General features: G+C 49.8%; 8 protein-coding genes across 8 annotated transcripts; 4 read left to right on the forward strand and 4 right to left on the reverse strand.

Moving 5' to 3' along the window:
• Positions 1–180: 180 nt before the first annotated feature.
• On the reverse strand, positions 181–1,055 carry TrAtP1_005949 (uncharacterized protein; the record flags this gene model as incomplete). Its single annotated transcript, XM_014082624.2, has 3 exons — positions 181–232; positions 302–711; positions 759–1,055. 3 exons carry the CDS (start codon positions 1,053–1,055, stop codon positions 181–183), a joined length of 759 nt encoding a protein of 252 aa, XP_013938099.2.
• A 555-nt stretch (positions 1,056–1,610) lies between these two features.
• Positions 1,611–3,535, forward strand: TrAtP1_005950 (uncharacterized protein). Its single transcript, XM_014082625.2, has 4 exons — positions 1,611–1,865; positions 1,940–2,004; positions 2,098–2,227; positions 2,305–3,535. Exons 1-4 carry the CDS (start codon positions 1,800–1,802, stop codon positions 3,040–3,042), a joined length of 999 nt encoding a protein of 332 aa, XP_013938100.1. The 5' UTR covers positions 1,611–1,799; the 3' UTR covers positions 3,043–3,535.
• On the forward strand, positions 3,461–6,529 carry TrAtP1_005951 (uncharacterized protein). Its single transcript, XM_014082626.2, has 2 exons — positions 3,461–3,484; positions 3,551–6,529. The coding sequence occupies exon 2, from the start codon at positions 3,873–3,875 to the stop codon at positions 6,429–6,431; it is 2,559 nt and encodes an 852-aa protein (XP_013938101.1). The 5' UTR covers positions 3,461–3,484; positions 3,551–3,872; the 3' UTR covers positions 6,432–6,529.
• Positions 6,530–6,843: 314 nt separating this feature from the next.
• TrAtP1_005952 (uncharacterized protein) lies at positions 6,844–8,101 on the forward strand. Its single transcript, XM_014083188.1, has one exon. It carries the CDS (start codon positions 6,904–6,906, stop codon positions 8,032–8,034), a length of 1,131 nt encoding a protein of 376 aa, XP_013938663.1. The 5' UTR covers positions 6,844–6,903; the 3' UTR covers positions 8,035–8,101.
• TrAtP1_005953 (uncharacterized protein) lies at positions 8,084–9,016 on the reverse strand. Its single transcript, XM_014082627.2, has 2 exons — positions 8,394–9,016; positions 8,084–8,333 (listed from the first exon to the last, which is right to left on the reverse strand). Exons 1-2 carry the CDS (start codon positions 8,927–8,929, stop codon positions 8,144–8,146), a joined length of 726 nt encoding a protein of 241 aa, XP_013938102.1. The 5' UTR covers positions 8,930–9,016; the 3' UTR covers positions 8,084–8,143.
• A 1,026-nt stretch (positions 9,017–10,042) lies between these two features.
• TrAtP1_005954 (uncharacterized protein) lies at positions 10,043–11,383 on the reverse strand (the record flags this gene model as incomplete). The annotated part of the gene is made up of 4 exons (XM_014082629.2): positions 10,043–10,621; positions 10,675–10,883; positions 10,948–11,249; positions 11,328–11,383. 4 exons carry the CDS (start codon positions 11,381–11,383, stop codon positions 10,043–10,045), a joined length of 1,146 nt encoding a protein of 381 aa, XP_013938104.2.
• A 22-nt stretch (positions 11,384–11,405) lies between these two features.
• TrAtP1_005955 (uncharacterized protein) lies at positions 11,406–12,317 on the reverse strand (the record flags this gene model as incomplete). The annotated part of the gene is made up of 1 exon (XM_066112924.1): positions 11,406–12,317. The coding sequence occupies one exon, from the start codon at positions 12,315–12,317 to the stop codon at positions 11,406–11,408; it is 912 nt and encodes a 303-aa protein (XP_065969010.1).
• Positions 12,318–13,951: 1,634 nt separating this feature from the next.
• TrAtP1_005956 (uncharacterized protein) lies at positions 13,952–16,362 on the forward strand. The gene is made up of 2 exons (XM_014082630.2): positions 13,952–15,029; positions 15,083–16,362. The coding sequence occupies exons 1-2, from the start codon at positions 14,837–14,839 to the stop codon at positions 15,967–15,969; spliced, it is 1,080 nt and encodes a 359-aa protein (XP_013938105.1). The 5' UTR covers positions 13,952–14,836; the 3' UTR covers positions 15,970–16,362.
• Positions 16,363–17,461: the final 1,099 nt, after the last annotated feature.

The raw sequence follows: 17,461 nt of genomic DNA on the forward strand, positions 1-17,461 counted from the left end.
ACTAAAGAGTGATGAAATGAAGTCGTGAGGTGCTAATAAGCCAAATATTAGTCTCATTCTTTATTATAGATGGAGTGAATGCAATGGACGCGTCATGCTCACTGGTATTCCGTGTAGGCAAAGGCGTAAAACAGGACAACAGTGCCACCAATTATAGTTTGCTCAATCTTGACGCTCCATCTATTCGGATAACGGCCCCGTTGAACATGGGATTCTCGATAATGTGCTTGACCTGTAGGCGGTCTTAGCCTCTAACATATTTCATGGAAGCATACGTGCAAGATTTGAAAGGAATACTCACCAAAAGGAGAATTCAGGCGGATTGCCCGCTCTGTTGGGAAAGATGAACGAAGCCTCGAGACTTTTTCGCACTCTATCACTCATCATGGCCGTCAAGGCAGTCGTAAACAAGCTGGGAGCAATGGCGACGACGCGGATGCCGTATTTAGCCAAGTCTCGAGACATGGGCAAAGCCATTGACGCGACGGCGCCCTTGCTGGCCGCGTAGCTGACTTGGCCGTACTGGCCATCAAAGGCGCTTGAGCTGCTGACCATGATGACGACGCCGCGCTCACCGTCTGGGCCTTCGGGATCGACCTTGGCGAGATGCTCCACGGATTGGCGGATGAGGTCGATGGTGCCTCTGAGATTGACGCCCAGAACGAGGTCAACTTGATCCATGTCGAAGGCATTGCCGTTTCGGTCAAGGGTCTGGATACTGATTAGCAAGTGGCCATCGCTCGAGTCAGTTCACTTACGGCTGCTGGGAGGCCAATGCCTGCCGCTGGAACCACACCGCCGAGCGGTTTTCCAGTCTCCTTGATCCAATCAACCGTGCCCTGAACAGCCTTTGCGATGCTCTCAGTCTTTAGCACATTGCAATGGAAGAACTTGGCCAAGGGCCCAAGCTCCTTTTCCAGAGCTCGCCCGGTTTCTTCATCGGATAAGTCGAGGATCGCGACGTAGCCGCCGGCTTTGATGATTTCAAGGGCGGTGCTTTTGCCTAGGCCGGACGCGCCGCCCGAGATGATAAATGTGCGATTTTGGATCTTCATGATGGGGATTGATCGTATGATTATTTTATTTTATAGTTTGGAGTGAAGCATTTCTCATGTGAGAACAAAAACATGGTAAACGCCAAGTTATAAAGCCGGGGCGGTTATACTGAGCTTATTTGCGCCCGCCGTGCCGAGGCTCAACTCGTGCTTGTATAAGCATGGGCTGCTAAGGCGCTGTGGCACATAGCTCTGGCGAGCATACACACATGTAAAACCCCATTAGTATCAGCGTATTTGTGTTTTATATGTAGGACTCTCAACTGCAGAATACAGTGGGCATTCGTGATATAAAGTAAAATGGCCTGACCGCTTTCTGCCCACTTGGAGAGATATCAACATGAACCACATGATGATGATGTGTGGATTCAGTCCCGCCATCCGTTCATGCCCAAGCCCGTCTCGAGAGCTAAAGTGCAAACGATAGGTAGTGCTCTATGCTTACTAACCCAGCCATTGGGCTGCGAGCATCACTGATAGCTCCGCTGTGCAGAGATACAGCGGGCAGATACAGAGGGGCGCGCTAAAAAGCTGGTGCAGTGACACATCCCTGCGACATCACCATCGTTTCGCTCGTTCCATAATCTCTGCAGCGACCAACCTCTTTTTCATTGAACTTTTATCAACTTTTGCAGAGCTTCGAAGACGATCGGTTTCCTCGGAATCTGGCTTCTGCATCGCCAGCGACGATAATTTATCTCCCATTTCCAGCGCAACGACGCCGGACGAGCTTTGCGCCTACCCATGATGAGGCCAAGGCGGTCGTCTGGGGCGAGCGAGTCCAGCGCCGGAACAGCTCGCCCCGAGCAGGTGAGATGGCTCAAGCGAAGGTGGTTGTGGCGGTACTTGCTGAGAAGAGATATGCTGAGACGATGATACAATAGGAGCTCGGGAGCATGTACGACTATCTGGCCAAGGTTATACTGCTAGGACCAAGCGGCTCAGGAAAGTAAGTGACGCTGCAGAGGACAGGACTTTGGAGGTTTAATCTGCCGCTGTGGAAGATTGAAAGATGGCTAACTAGATTCTTTTTCCCCAACAGATCATGTTTGCTCCATCGATTTGTCAAGAATGAATGGAGGATGCTGTCGTCGCAGACGATCGGAGTCGAGTTTGCAACAAAAATAATAAAGGTTGGGAGCGGGGCGCGACGAAAGCGGATAAAACTGCAGGTACTTCAGCCAGCCCCTCGCTTGGCCTTGACAAGATCCAAGATCCAATGTGCTGACATATGATGTGCCTGGTATAGTTATGGGATACGGCCGGAACCGAGCGTTTCCGATCCGTCTCGAGATCCTACTATCGCGGAGCGGCGGGCGCAATTCTAGTATACGACATCGCATCACATCTGTCTTTCCGAGGGCTGCAGCCGTTTCTCAACGATGCGAGAGCGCTGGCGTCGCCTCATCTGAGCGTCATGCTGGTGGGAAATAAGCTGGACTTGGCTTCAGAAAACCTTATTGATACAAGTTTGCCTCCAGCTACTCCCAGCAGCGTGAGCTCTACGGCGACGGGCTTTAACGGCGGAACTCCCTCTTTATATAGAGATCATGCCGGTTCCATTGGCGTTGGCACGCAACAGAGAGCGACGGAGGCGCCCGAGGGCCGTGAGATATCGTCTGCTGAGGCGAGTCGATGGGCCAGCACTGTGGGCATCCCGGTCGTCACAGAAGTCAGTGCGCTCAACGGCGAAGGTGTAGACGAGGTCTTTAATCGATTAGCCAGGATGATCCTGACGAAAATCGAGCTGGGCGAAATCGATCCGGACGATCCCATGAGTGGCATTCAGTACGGTGACGGCGGATGGAATACCGCTAGCGATGGAGGCAGCATCAAGAGCTCAATCACCGGCGGCACGTTGGACGAGAGCTTGAGCGGCCCACGGAGACGCAGACGAGGAAAGAGCCGAGGCCAGAACTGGAATTTGAGAGAATGGGAAGATGTCTTTACGCTCAGCAGCCGCCGGAGGGGCAGAGGATGTTGTTAAGGGTCAAACAGCTACCATCTACGACCTTTTCCCCTTCTTTTCCTTTACCCACACACACTCACTCACACACCACAAGCAACACACTCTCTCTTGTCTTTTGAGAGCTTAGCCATGTTTATATCCATATGCGCGCAAAAATTCTGGAGGAAATTGTGGAAGAATATGCATAATCAGCTCTTTTGCGTTTTGTTAATTCAGAGATGAGCTTTTACATCAATGACAGCAAGCAATGTTGGCGTTTGGGAACGGCATAGAAGCTCGAGTCCTGCTTTTAAACTGGCAGTACAGTTTCTTTCTCTTTTTGTTTTCACAATTTTTCTTTGACTTGTTCGCCATCATCTTTTCGAAAATATGATTCTTGGTTCTATCTGGAAGAGTATAGCCTCGTTGTCGTCTCAGTGCACACGTATGGCGTATAGGCTTATAGGCTATTTAAAGCGTAGTACGTGTATCCATGTATCCCCAATGACGAATTATTTTGCGTCATACCGTCTCTAAAAATATACAGCGCTTCGAATGTGATAAATTGCCTGCAGCGTCAAGATGCGAACTGCTGCAGGTGCTGCATCTGCGATACCCCAAAAACCCCGCCTTGCCGCTTCAAGGCGCGGAGGTCCAGCTTCCGTCCTACAACCTCGACAACCTTTAAGCGTGTACTTTGCAAGTATAAGTATTGACCTTCAGTTCACTTTTGAGCTTTATGTTTTCATTCTCTCATCAGTTTCCCTTTGATAATCTCTTTTCCCCTCTTCTCCACTCTTTATAACTCCGGTGGATAAGGAATCAAGCATCATCACCACCTAGACTTGGTGCCCAATAGATTCCCCGCAATGGCGCCCCGAAACATCATCCCAATCGACGCTGGTTGGCAGTTCAGGAGGACAGATGTCGAGGACTTTTCTTTTCTGCCCGTTGCCCAGTTCCCCACCAACATCCACCTTGACCTGTTGCATCACAACCTCATTCCTGATCCCTTCATTGGCAAAAATGAACTGGATGTGCAATGGGTAGGAGAGGTCAACGCTTGGCAGTACCGCACGTCATTCAAGACTCCTAAGATTGGAGCTCAAGAAAAAGCAATTCTCGCGTTTGACGGACTGGATACGTTTGCCGAAGTGCTGCTCAATGACAAAAAGATTCTGGAAACAGACAACATGTTTATACCCGAGCGGGTGGATGTCACAGCACTTCTCAAAGATACAGACAACGAACTGGTCATCACCTTTGACAGTGTAAATGTCAATGGGTGGAAACGAGTGGAGCAGCATCCTCAGCACAAGTGGGGAGTCTGGAATGGAGACGCCTCCAGACTCACCGTTCGAAAAGCCCAGTATCACTATGGCTGGGACTGGGGCCCGACACTATTGACGTGCGGCCCCTGGAAGCCCATCAGCCTCGAGATATACGAATCACGTCTCGCCGATTTATACTCGAATGTCACTGTCGATGAGTCTCTTGCTAGTGCCAAGGTTGTGCTCCATGCAGCAACTGAAGGAAAGGCATCCAAGGTGCGGTTTGACATCTCCCTTGGTCAAACTTCCCTGAGTGACACTGTTGATGTTACAAAAGGAGATGCGGTAGCTACCTTTGACATCAGCAAACCAGAGCTGTGGTACCCTCTCCGGTATGGAAAGCAGCCACTGTACACGATCACTGCTACACTCCTTGACGGTAGCGATGAAGTGGACGTTGTGTCGAAGAGAATAGGCATCCGAAAGGTAGAGCTTGTTCAGAAGCCGCTCAAAGACCAACCAGGAACGTCATTCTTCTTCCAGGTCAACAATGTCCCAGTGTTCTGCGGTGGCAGCAACTGGATTCCCGCAGACAACTTCACTCCACGAATCACCAAGCAAAAATACCAGGATTGGGTCAAGCTTTTGGTTGAAGGGAATCAGTCCATGCTGCGTATCTGGGGTGGCGGGGTTTATGAGGATGAGAACCTGCTCGATGCGTGTGATGAGAATGGAATTCTTGTCTGGGTTGACTTTCCATTCGCTTGTGGAAACTACCCCTGCTGGCCAGAGATGCTGGAATCCATCGATAGAGAGGCCAGAGAAAATGTCAAGATCCTGAGACACCATCCCAGCATTGTCATCTACGCTGGTAATAACGAAGACTACCAGTATCAGGAGAGCGAGGGGCTCACATATGATCCCAAAGATAAAGATCCTCAGAGCTGGCTCAAGACTGATTTCCCCGCTCGCTACATTTACGAGCACCTCCTTGTGCAAGTGTGCAAGGACCTGGTGCCCGAGACATACTATCACTTTGGCAGTCCTTGGGGCGGCAAGTCATCGAGCGATCCAACAGTCGGAGATATTCACCAGTGGAATGTGTGGCACGGCAGTCAGGAGAAGTATCAGAATTTCGACAAGCTAAGCGGGCGCTTTGTTTCAGAGTTTGGCATGCAGGGTTTCCCATCTGTCAAAACCATTGATGCTTACCTGCCCAAGGGTAAAGATGATCCGGATCGACATCCGCAGTCTGACATTGTGGACTTCCACAACAAGGCCGATGGCCATGAGCGCCGAATTGCTCTTTACCTGGCAGAGAACATCACCCACACCACGAGTCCCTTGGAACAATATGTCTACTCTACTCAGCTGATGCAAGGAGAGTGCCTGTCATCTGCGTACCGACTCTGGCGCCGCGAATGGAAAGGCCCTGGACGAGAATACTGCAGCGGAGCTCTTGTGTGGCAGCTAAATGATTGCTGGCCCGTGACGTCTTGGGCTCTCTGCGATTACTATCTACGACCAAAGCTCGCCTACTTTACCGTAAAACGAGAGCTTAACCCCTATACCGTTGGGATCAAGCGAGTTGAACACCGTCATCCCAAGGATAAATACACAAGAGTTGATATCGAAGTAAAGACTAAGCTCGAGATTTGGGCTTCTAGCTTTACGCTCGACGACATCAAAGTCGACTGTGTTGTCAAGGCATGGGATGTGGAGACTGCTGAAGAAATCTTTAGCAAGACCATCGTGTCATCACAACAGTTACTGGGTAATCAAACTACTGAGCTGGCAGTCATCGATATTCCTGTAAAGACTCCTAACGCCGGGCTGGAGGGCCGCACTATTGTTGCAGCATACATCTACCAGGATGGCAAGCTGCTTGCCCGCTATGTCGACTGGCCTCAGCCGCTTAAGCATGTGCACCTACAACAGCCTCAGAAACTAAGTGCGAAGCTCTCTCAGGATAATAGCTTGGTCATTCTAAGCTCGGATGTACCAACCAAGGGTGTTGCCCTGGAATGTGACGACGAGTCGGTCAAGTTTGACGACAACCTGATTGATCTTGTTCCGGGCGAAGAGGTTTCAGTCAAGGTGACGGGAGCTACGAAGGCTATGGTGATAACGACGAGATACTTGGGGATCCCCAACTAGATGATTCTCCTTGTTCTTTGGGCTTGGTTGCTACTTAGATAATCTTTAGATAGATCAATGAACCTTGTTAGTGAATTGACAGCTACAGTGTTACGTTATTGTTTCTACATGACGAAAGAATTGACCAGTTAGTGTAAATGATGGGTATTTGCTGTAATGGCATTTGTAAGGATTTAACTCATAATTATCCGCGTATTGAGGGGGGAATCGAGCAGTTCCCGCGGACTAAAATTAAGCTTGAAGGCGCCGATGCACGTTTGCGGAAATAGGCTTGGCTTTAGCAAACTCCGGTAATCTCGTATAAGTCTGGACATTAATAATCATAGAAACTTGGTTAACAATGGAGGGAGAAATAATTATAAAAGGCTCATGAAATGAAGGTAAATTTTTTATAATATCTAATGTTCATTCAGAATCTACAAAGCATTTACTGTTAAAGGACTGCAACTTCCATCATCACCAACTTATAACAATGGCTTCAGAATCGTCTCTCCCTCCCACGCACCGCGCTCTTGTATTGCGGTCAATCGACTCCCCATTAAAAGTCGAACAGCTCGAAACCCCAAAAGCAACTTCAGGAAATGTTGTCGTTCGAGTGCTTGCGGCCAACGTCCTCTCATACGGCCGCGAAATCTTCGACGGCACTCGGCCATACCCCTACCCAAAGCCATATACTCCCGGCGGAAGTGCAATTGGAAGAATTGCCGCCGTAGGACCTGATTCTACAGTCTTTGCTCCAGGTCAGCTGGTTCTTGTGGATGTCGTGGTTCGCGCCAGAGACGACACATCGACCAATTACCTGATTGGTATACACAATGGATTTTCAAGCGGCTCTGTCAAACTCGCTACTGACGAGTGGCGGGATTCGACATATGCCGAGTATCAAAAAGTCCCTCTGGAGAACTGCTATGGGTTGGATGAGGCGCGTCTTCTTGGAGATCCTGCCAGCGGTGGCTTGGGCTACTCTATCGACGACCTCTTATACATCCATCGCCTCCTTGTCCCATTTGGAGGATTCAGAGATGTTGATCTCAAAGTAGGAGAGACTATTCTCATCGCTCCAGCGACTGGTCCCTATGGCACCGCGGCAGTGAGCCTCGCTCTCGCATTAGGCGCCAATGTGGTTGCAATGGGGAGAAACGGCCAAGTGCTAGAGAAGCTTGCCGCCTCAAGCAGCAAGACCAAGACGGTCCAGATAACCGGAGACGTTGAGAACGACACGGCAGCCATCAAGAAGCACGGCCCAATCGACGTCTTTTTCGACATTTCGCCGCCAATGGCTGCCTCTTCGACGCACATAAAAAGCGGCATCCTGTCCCTCGCTCACTCCGGCCGCGTCAGCCTCATGGGCGGTATTGCGGGCGATATTGCCATCCCGTACGCGGTAATCACGTTTAACGACTTGAAGCTCCATGGAAAGTTCATGTACGAGAGGAAAGACATTAGAATGCTGATCAAGATGGTGGAATCGGGCGTCATGGGGCTGGGAGACAAGATTGGAGCTCGTGTCGAGGGCAAGTTTGGGCTTGACGAGTGGGATCAGGCTTTTACGGCTGCAAAGGAGAATGCTGGGCCGGGGCAATATGTTGTCATTGCCCCCTGAAACAGACATTGATAGTAAAGCCTTTAAAACACATAAGATTATAGTAACAGATTTATTCAGGTTTGACAAAACACTAATACTTCGCTACAATTTGCATACGATTAGAGCTTTATGAGTCAATGTAGGCCTTTCGGGTCTCGGGAAAGTCAACAAAGCCCTTTCCATCAACAAAAGTCGTGTGCCACGGCTGATCAGCCTTGCCTTCAGCCAGCTTCAGATACGCCTCTGCGTGAGCAGCTCCTGAAACGCCAGTGGTAACTGCTCTTCCTTCGGCAGTACGCTCATCAGCGAAATAGAAGCTACAGAATATTGTTGTTAGCCCATCTAGATCTATACATATAAAGCGTAAAAAGACTTACCCGTAGCCCTTGCTCTTATAATGAACGCTTGCACCACCAATCCAAGCGGCGGCAGCGCTCTTACCAGTAGCGAGCGTAACGAAAACCGGCTTGGACATTGTCACTGCATTGAGCCAATTGCCAGTGTAGATGAAAGCCTTTGACAAACTTTTATCCAGCCTCTCAAAGCCCGCGACAGCCTCTCTCGCCGCAACATAAGCCGAAGTGTTGCTCAGCCTCAGATCCTTCTCAAAAGAATCAATATCAACGGTAAAGGGGTTGGAGCTGTCCGACGGTGGCGTCAGAGATGCAGCGTTGTAAATGACCACGTTAGGATCGGCGCCAAGTTTCTGGCGGACGGACTCGAAGATTGACGGGACGGTGTCTGGCTTGGAGAGGTCCGCGGGGATCTGGATTTGCTTGTCTGAAGAGGATTCTTTGATGGAGCGCGAGACGAGGGCGACTTTGTAGCCGGCCTGGGAGAAGGCGCTGGAAAGGGCTTGGCCGACGTTGGAGCCGGCGCCGAGGATGAGGGCGATGCCTTTTGGGGAAGCCATTGTTGGTGTTGTTGATGAAGGTTGTTGCTTGGTGTTGATGATTGTGTGGTTAGTGCTTTTGATGCTGTTGTACGAATGCTGATGCTTTCTCCAACTGCTTTATTGCTCATTACATGCCCATCCTTTTATACAACTTTGTTACCAATGATTTATCAATCAGAATTTGTAAGCTCGCCAACATCAGTTCTGTATTTGCTGCAATATGAGGCCACAATCCTCCACAACACACAATCACACTAGCACACGCCCAGTATCCATAGCCTCGTGGTCAGATCTCGCCAGATCTGGCGTCAGATCCTTCTATTAGCCGTATCTAACAACGCCATCGAATCAGCAACGCCAGGCTGACCCTCCAGCCTCATGATTTCAAATCGTGGCTACCCACCCTTGACTAGTAGCTCTCGGAGAAACAAGGCTGCAGATTGATAATGATGCTGGCCATGGCGTACATTATACGTGTATATCGTAACAAGCGCGCGCGAGGTGGAGGCGTTTTGATTAGCGTGGTAGTGGTTGATTTGTTAGCTTCAGTTTCGTGCCAATTTCCGTATTTCCGCTGTGCTTGGTAAAAGAGTCGTTCGCTCAACTTATATTGGAGGGATGGCGCGATGAATGATCTCTCACTTTCTTGGTAACACCATTTCATCGCTCCTGTGCCAGTAAATGAATAAAATACACATCTATCGTTTTGGGCTGTCAACTCACAAAACAAGAGGGGAAACTTGGAACTACTACCACTTTGAGACACGTTGTGCTTTGAGTTTGCACAACGTTAATTCGAGCCTGTACAACTATTTTATCCATCCTTGTATAAATGTTGCTTCGAGCTGGTATAGCTATGTAATTCAAATTTGTATAAACATCAATTCGCTTCCGAAAGAGAGGCTGGCTCATCCTGGATAATGAATAACCAGGTACAGTGTTAAACTAAATCATGCAAATGCTCCATGCCTTCACCCCAACCAAATAAAGAAGAAAAAAAGCGCCTTTCCCTCTCATAAACGCATATAAAATCTTACTAGAGTATCAATGCTCAATAATTCAATCTGTGAACAGAATATAAAACAATCTAAGGCGAAAAAAAGATGAAGACAAAGAGACGCCAGAGGTGCTTCACATCATTGCCTGCCCTCCTTCTTCATTCATCCTCGCATTTAAGATGAATTCGAACGGATCAATCGACATGAGCGTCTCCACGTCAATCATCCTCCAGTCAAAATCCGGATCCTGAGCTCCCGGAAGATTCATGACGCAAGAGTGGCCGTCAGCACAGGAAGAGAGAATCGGCGGGATAGACTCTCGGGAGCCGGTTGGCGCATAGTAGCTTAGTGACATGGACGGTGCGGATGGCGGATACGCAGATACAGAAGTATCGGAGGGCGTCATCAGGTTGTTGGCCAGCGGGAGTGCTGGGTCGGTTGGGCATTGAGGAGTCTCGGCGAGGGCTGTGTCCATTCTGCGGCAGGGACAGTTGGCGCAGGGGGCAACTGTGCAGATGATGCGGTTGATGGCCTTGATGAGAATCTGCGTCTGAGAAGGGGATGCCTCGTTGGTTGGAGACATGGTGGAGAGGCACTCTAGAGCGACATGAAGCCACGGCAGGTGAGTGTCTACTTTGGTTTTGTCCTGGAGCATGTCAAATCCCAGGACGTAGCAGGCGCCTTCAAGGAAGAAGGAAAAGTATTTCGTATCCTGGTGGAATAGTGTAAGTCGAGGTCCATTTTTCGGCAAGCTTTCGCACATACCTTGCAAAGAGGATTGATCTCGCAGGACTTGTTGATGTACTTGATAATCTGGCGAGCCGGCTCCAGGCAGTATTCACATGCAGTATCCAGCCAAGTCAGCTCTCGAAGCTTATCGCTGGATTCAGCGCCGGCCTGGGGTGCCGGGCTTCTCAGTTTCCCCCTCAGAACAAGGAAGGGGCGGAACATTAATAGCTGAGCATGGTAATACACTAAGAAGCAGAAGTCGTTAGTTTCCGATGGTGCATAAAGAGCAGATTGTATTTCTTGACATACTTGAAGCCATGATGGTCTTGCAAAATCCACATTCGCCAGTGCCCGGCTCTCCTTGGATATCGAGGTGAACTTCGTACAGTTGCTGCTCCACATACGCCTGAAGCTCGTGTCGAAGCTCCGTTGCGGCGTTCCACATGTGGAGTAGCGACTCGTGGCGTTGGTTATAGATACGTGCCGCACATTTCGAGATGAGCCTTGCCAGCCTCACAAGGGCCAGCAGATACTTTTCTTCGGCTGGCACGGGAACTCCACTGCCTGGATCTGAAATGGATGTCGGACGTCCGAGGCAGAAGCAAATCCAGCTGCAGAATTCACGTCAGCAACATGATGCAACACTTTTATAAAATACACATGGGATGGAGAAGCAAAAATGCACATACGTTTCTTGGATGAACAGACTCCAAAAAGTCAGACGGCGCTGCAAGCAGTCTCGCATCTGACCTCGGATGCTGATGCCCCTATGTAGACCTGCTGCCACTGCTTTCCTCGTGGCCACTCCAACATATAAAAATGCAGAATGCGGTCGAGATCTCTCCATCTGGAATTGTGCCTGCAGCAATGGAATATGAATTGCCTGGATGTTGACCAATTCGGCCAGCTTCTCGGCTCCCTGTGACGCCCGCTGAAAGAGAAACTGTGCCAGGGTTTCTTCTTCGAGGATTGAGGCGCCAATGGCCATGGCCAGCATGACCACCACGACATCGGGGGGAGTCGAAAGAGAAGAGGCCTGGCGATGAGTAGAGCAGATCGGAGCGGCGACGGAAGTCCTCCTTGGTCAGGATGGGCAGCAGGTGCCAGTAGGTGGCCAGATACCGCTCCAGCACGCGATCGCACAGCTCTCTGTTGAGGAACATGCCGGAGTAGTCGTTTGATATTGTCGTCGACTTGCTGTCGGCCAAGTCGCCAAAGAAGAGCTGCCGGTTCTGAAACAGATCCAGCCCGGGGCCGACCTGGGCCACCTCCTCACGCCGTGTTAGTGGGGTCTGGATGCCTGTGATGAGCCGGTAGATGGAGTGCAGCATGGAGAAGTTGGACGACGGCCCGTAGTGCAGCTGGATGATGGACGATGGCGACGTCGTGATGGCGGCCACGCTGTGCACGTGGAAGCCCCAGCTGTTGTCGTCCTTGGGCTTGCTGGTCTGCGACTCGTGGGCCGAGTGAGACGATCCGGGCGTGTCGTCCGAGTTGCTCGAGGCCGACGAGGCCACCGTGGCCGCGGCCGGCGCCTGCGACTTGCGCGGCCGGTTCCTGGTCCGAGTACGGTAGACGCACGAGACGTTCCGGTTGATGCAGCGGGCACACGGTTCGCTGCCGTCGCATCTCGTTTTCCGGACCCGGCAGGCCTCGCAGGCTTTGCCGATGTTGGTCATGGCCCCCGGAGATGGAGTTTTGCCAGGAGAGCCTGATTGCCCGAAGCAGCGGAGCAGGAACGGGAACGGGATATCCGGGAGGCACTCAACAGAGCAACCGGCGCAGTGACGCTGTTGGCTATCGTCTGATGTCAACTGGGCGTTGAGTCCGAGAGGCGGAATAAGAGACCAAGAGAACTAACACGTCGATTTCCGCAGTGGGAGGACTTGGGGGTATTTGCAGAGCTGCGAGAGCTACATTTGTCAGCCCGCGAAAAGTCCAAATCTATAGCCAGCATCTGAGTCCACTTGGCCGTGCCGCAGTCCTATGAGACAAAGCATTGCCCTTGCCCAGTGATAGATCGCAGGATCATGGAACCTTCAGCCGTGGTGGAGCAGCGGAATTATTCCAATGCAGAGATCGCTTTCTGCCACGGGCAAGCTGCAGCATTAGCCTTATCGATATCCTATTTTGCCACGCGAGCGGGAGACATCCTCGCCGGAAATACGCCGCTTATACGCCTGTCCGGACGGTTGCTGACAATTCCGCCGCCTATAATTCCGATGTTTGCGACTTGCATATGAAAAGGGTCGGGCAAGAAGAAAAAACTAGCTCATGCTAATAGGGACTATCCTGCAAGATGGCTTGGCGAGAGGCAAAGGAGCGAGAGCCGATTGGCTGCGTAGAAACGCTCCTATCCCTCGGTATTGATACTACTGATTCACCTATTATCAATGAGCCGTCGTGGTATAGGTGACTAGGTGTATGCTACAGAGTAAAGACGGCTCGCCCCTCAGAGCTATTAGGAATCATACATGGCCGGCAGTTGACATACAACTCCTTTGGTATACGCCACGCAGAGCCTCAATACATACATCTACTAGGCTCACACAAGACAACTCAACGAGTGCAAGTTCATTGCTGTCTACATGTACCTATTCTGTCAACCAACATCTGATCTTATTTCCGCCATGGTCATATGCTATCCGCACTAACAAGCTTGGCTTGTAAGCCTCAATACCAGGCACTCATTCCAACGCGCCAAGATGGAAAATCGTTCATGCCATCTTTGGGATCTTTGCGTTGAACTTGACCACCTCCAGATGCCAAATGGTTCATCCTTCCTAGTGTTTTGAATTGAGTCACTTTTGAGTTGATTGCTAGGTAAGATAACACCTCTCAACTAATAGGTGTACCTTCTTTTTGCAGTAACCCGTTAATGGGCATTTGCGGGGCAGAAGTGGTAAATATTCAAATATTATGTAATTTTACAACAAGGGTTAAATACTTATTAGATACGTAGCTTTATAATATGTATAGTCGATGACTTTTGGTAGAAGTTGCTCTGCAAAAGAAGTTCTATATCAATCTAGGTAAGATTCAACGTGACTTGTATACATGGCTGTTGTAATATGGAATCAGAAAGTTGTTTGGCAATTAACCCTCGGTTGTTGATATGAGAATGTTGAAGCTACATTCACTAAGAAGCGCAAAATAACATGTTACAATTTAAGGCTTTGAGAAATCAATATTCTTCATATTCAAGTTTCCATATACACGTATGTAAATACTATAACACTCAAAGGTAAAGAATAGTGCTCTCCTAGCAGCAAACACGGTACGAATATACAGTATTTATTCACAACTCGCACGGATATTCCTCACACAATCTCACTCGCGTGAACCGCTCAAAGTCGACGCGAATAATATGCGGCACGTCTATTCTTCAGAGCTTCAAACATCTCCGCATCTCAGATCTCAACACCCGTATTAGATGGAATATCTCAGATGCACTAATGGATGGCTCTTGGAAACGCCACCTTTTGAACGCGACAGCCACTCCTCGTGGCTCTGCCTGCGGTGGCGCATCATCTTCAGTCTCATCTTTCAATATGTTCGAATCTGCACTACTTCGACACCGATAGAGGCTCGCAATAGGATCCTTATCCGTTTGCAAAAAGGATACTATCCCTTGCGCCAAGACTCAGCGTGGCTTTGCCTCGGAATTAGAGTCTTGATCCTAGCCCGATACTTTTGGCTAGCTGCAAAGATGCTCTTCCTGGAGCTCTACCTGTTGAATTTCCTCTTTTGGAAACTTCACGACTATGCTCGACGAAGGAATATCCAGCCTCAACTCACTAGGATATTCTCTCCAGGCTTCCATAGGCTTGCAGTACTTGCACCCGACTCACCATCCAGATTGCGCCACACAGTCGCGAATGTTATCGCGACATCTTGGTACTCTTGGGCAAAACTCTTTCCCCTTCCATTGTTAATTTGGGTGGCTTTTGATACGGTCAACTCATTCATGGGCTGTCACGCAATGAAAGCCACCGTGGGATAAAAGTGCAGTGCCTCCATATTGATGTGGAGGATGACGTACAGTATTAATTCTCTACGGTAACTGTACGCGGATTTAAACAGACTGAAGAAGCGATGTCGCAATCGCAACAGTCAGTAATCTCATCTCGTCAAACTCGGTGCTGTTTGACGGCAAAGCAAGACTTGACAGTCATTGAACCCAGTCAACTCATCAAAAATGGCTGCCAAGAGACTCAAGATTGCCGTTCTAGACGACTACCAAAGGGCGTCTGAGCCATACTTGGCAAAGTTCAAGGACGACCATGAGATTGTCTACTTCCCAGATACCCTGCCGCCATATAACGGCGCAGACACCCCGCAGTCAGTTAAAGACGCTCTGGTAAAGAGACTTGAGCCATTCAACGTCATCAGTATGCAGCATCTTTGCAATCCTGTAGTGAGTATCAATGCTAAATATGCCCAGGCACCGTAAGAGAGCGGACGCCATTTCCCGCCGAACTGGTGAACCAGCTACCCAATCTCCAGCTCCTCCTAACCCAGGGACGACGAAATCTATCGCTAGATCTGGATGCCTTCAAAGCCCGGGGCATTCCCATCGCCACAGCAATCCACAATCATGCCACCGTGGAAAATGCCGTTGAGAGCACGGTCGAGCACATTGTGACCATGATCCTGGCCCTCGCGCGCAACATCGCAGACGACGACGCGGGCGTCAAGGCGGGCATCTGGCAAAGCGGCCTCTGCACATCCTTGTCCGGCAAGACGCTGGGCATAGTCGGACTGGGCCGTCTGGGCGGTGCCGCCGCGAGGATCTTCCACCTTGGCTTTGGCATGAAGATCATCGCCTGGAGCCAAAATCTGACTCAGGAAAAGGCCGATGAGCAGGCCGCTTACTTCAGGCTGCCAGCGACAACTGCTGATGGGGAAAAGACGTTCAAGGCTGTCAGTCGGGAGGAGCTCTTCAAGACCGCCGACGTCGTCAGCTTGCACGTCGTGCTCTCGGACCGCACCCGGGGCTTTGTTACATCCAACGATTTAGACCTGATGAAGCCGTCATCCTTCTTCGTCAATACTTCGAGAGGCCCGCTCGTTGTCGAACAGGATCTACTCAACATCGCCAAGGCTGGAAAGATCCGAGGCGTCGGGCTCGATGTGTTCTGGAAGGAGCCTCTTCCTCCTGACAGCGAGTGGAGGAATCCCAACTGGGGCAAGGATGGCACCAGCCATGTACTGCTCACGCCTCACACGGGCTACGTTGAGGAGGAGGCTATCGCAGGGTTTTATGAGCAGGCTGCTAAGGACTTGGAGGCGTGGATTGCAGGGAAAGAGCTGAGCGACCGGCTTGCATAGGAGGCAGGGCGCATGTAACAATCAACGGTCGACTTTCAGCCTTGGGTGGTCCGCGTAGTCAGAGGAGTGAAGTTGTTGGGCAGCACTGGCATGGAAACATGAAGAAGTAAACATGACGATCAAAGCATCTTGAAATAAAACAATGATAACAAATATGTAACGGCGCGTGACCACGGGCCAAGATTCTACAAAAATAACCATCCTTGGTTGGGTTAAAGGAGCCTTAACCTGGACGAAAATCATCCCCACCGGGACCATTCCACCAATTGAGCAGGTGTGACAAAAGTATATTCGGCGCGTCTTTGGCTCTATTTACGTCTCATTTTATTTGCTCGCGACTTTTTTTCTTTTTTGGCCTGTTGTATTTCCATGATAAAATGCCGTTTATCTGTCTTCAGCGCGAGACTTTCAATCTCACCTGCACTATGAGTCTAAAGCGCAAAAGCTTCGGGGTCGGCCTATTTGCTCGTTCTAGACTATTTCATCGCTGTCTGATAATACAGTCTTAAGATAGTATTATCGGAGTAGTACAATTTCGTAGACCTTATTTGCATGTGAGAGCGACTATATATCTTGAATAATCGTTGTCATTGGCCATCTTCAAACGCCAGCTTGAGGCAAATATCACCCATTTGGTTACACTGAGTCAATACTTTCTCTTTTTCTCTTCGCTAACATCGGAGACAACACCCTACTGTACAGCCAACCCAGCCTTCTTTGCCCGCGTTATTTCATCAACATCGCTTAGAGCTCGTAGTGCCCCGTGTCTAGATTTTATCGCATTATGCCTTCATTTTCAATTGTGACCGTTGAGATGCAGCATCTATTAGTTGCGTTCTACACAATTTTGTTCATGATTTTCCCCCCACACTGCAAACGGCCAATCCCGTCGTGTCTCTCGAGCACCTGGGCGCGCTTTAATCTTGAGAACTCATGACCAATCTGTCGATGCGCATATCGCGCTCAACGCTTTTCTCATTCATTCGACCTGGACGACTGCTATCCTATGGAAGCGACCACGAGGGTTCTTCAGAAAAGTTTCTTGAACTATTTCGACACCGACGCCATGAGGCTGGAGATGCTCAATCACGAGCTAAAGTAGCATATCCGCATATCCGTCCAGTCCGAACATGGTAGAATAACCATGATTATATACTAGGCCCCTGCCAAATGCTTATCGGCCTTATGTCCAAGATCAGCAATTCCCGTTTTCCCCTCTGGAAATTAGTCGGGCATCGCCTCACGTCTTCGCTTCACTTATTCCCACCTGGACAGCAATCCAAAAGTTGTTGCACTTTGAAAAGAGAAAAGGAAAAACCAAAAAAATTAAGGGCAAAAATCAAACCTGACGGATAAATTTGCATCGCAAGAATAGACAACGCAAACAGAATTCGCTGTACTTGGAATGAATTAATAGGTGGGAAAATGGTGTGGAATGCAGCTTGATCAGCTGAAGAAGACTAGCGGTCTTGGGATTCGTGCGCCGATCGCT

Source organism: Trichoderma atroviride, chromosome 3 (assembly GCF_020647795.1).
Source record: "Trichoderma atroviride chromosome 3, complete sequence".
Classification (NCBI taxonomy): domain Eukaryota; kingdom Fungi; phylum Ascomycota; class Sordariomycetes; order Hypocreales; family Hypocreaceae; genus Trichoderma; species Trichoderma atroviride.

Excerpts from the sequence above, each read along its gene's own strand:
- TrAtP1_005956 (XM_014082630.2), top strand. The coding sequence starts at position 14,837 with ATGGCTGCCAAGAGACTCAAGATTGCCGTTCTAGACGACTACCAAAGG. Across the intron at positions 15,030-15,082 it reads TGAGCCATTCAACGTCATCA|GCACCGTAAGAGAGCGGACG; the intron begins GTATGCAGCATC and ends AAATATGCCCAG.
- TrAtP1_005951 (XM_014082626.2), top strand. The coding sequence starts at position 3,873 with ATGGCGCCCCGAAACATCATCCCAATCGACGCTGGTTGGCAGTTCAGG.
- TrAtP1_005953 (XM_014082627.2), bottom strand. The coding sequence starts at position 8,929 with ATGGCTTCCCCAAAAGGCATCGCCCTCATCCTCGGCGCCGGCTCCAAC. Across the intron at positions 8,334-8,393 it reads TATAAGAGCAAGGGCTACGG|CTTCTATTTCGCTGATGAGC; the intron begins GTAAGTCTTTTT and ends AATATTCTGTAG.
- TrAtP1_005950 (XM_014082625.2), top strand. The coding sequence starts at position 1,800 with ATGATGAGGCCAAGGCGGTCGTCTGGGGCGAGCGAGTCCAGCGCCGGA. Across the intron at positions 1,866-1,939 it reads GAACAGCTCGCCCCGAGCAG|GAGCTCGGGAGCATGTACGA; the intron begins GTGAGATGGCTC and ends ATGATACAATAG. Across the intron at positions 2,228-2,304 it reads GAAAGCGGATAAAACTGCAG|TTATGGGATACGGCCGGAAC; the intron begins GTACTTCAGCCA and ends TGCCTGGTATAG.
- TrAtP1_005952 (XM_014083188.1), top strand. The coding sequence starts at position 6,904 with ATGGCTTCAGAATCGTCTCTCCCTCCCACGCACCGCGCTCTTGTATTG.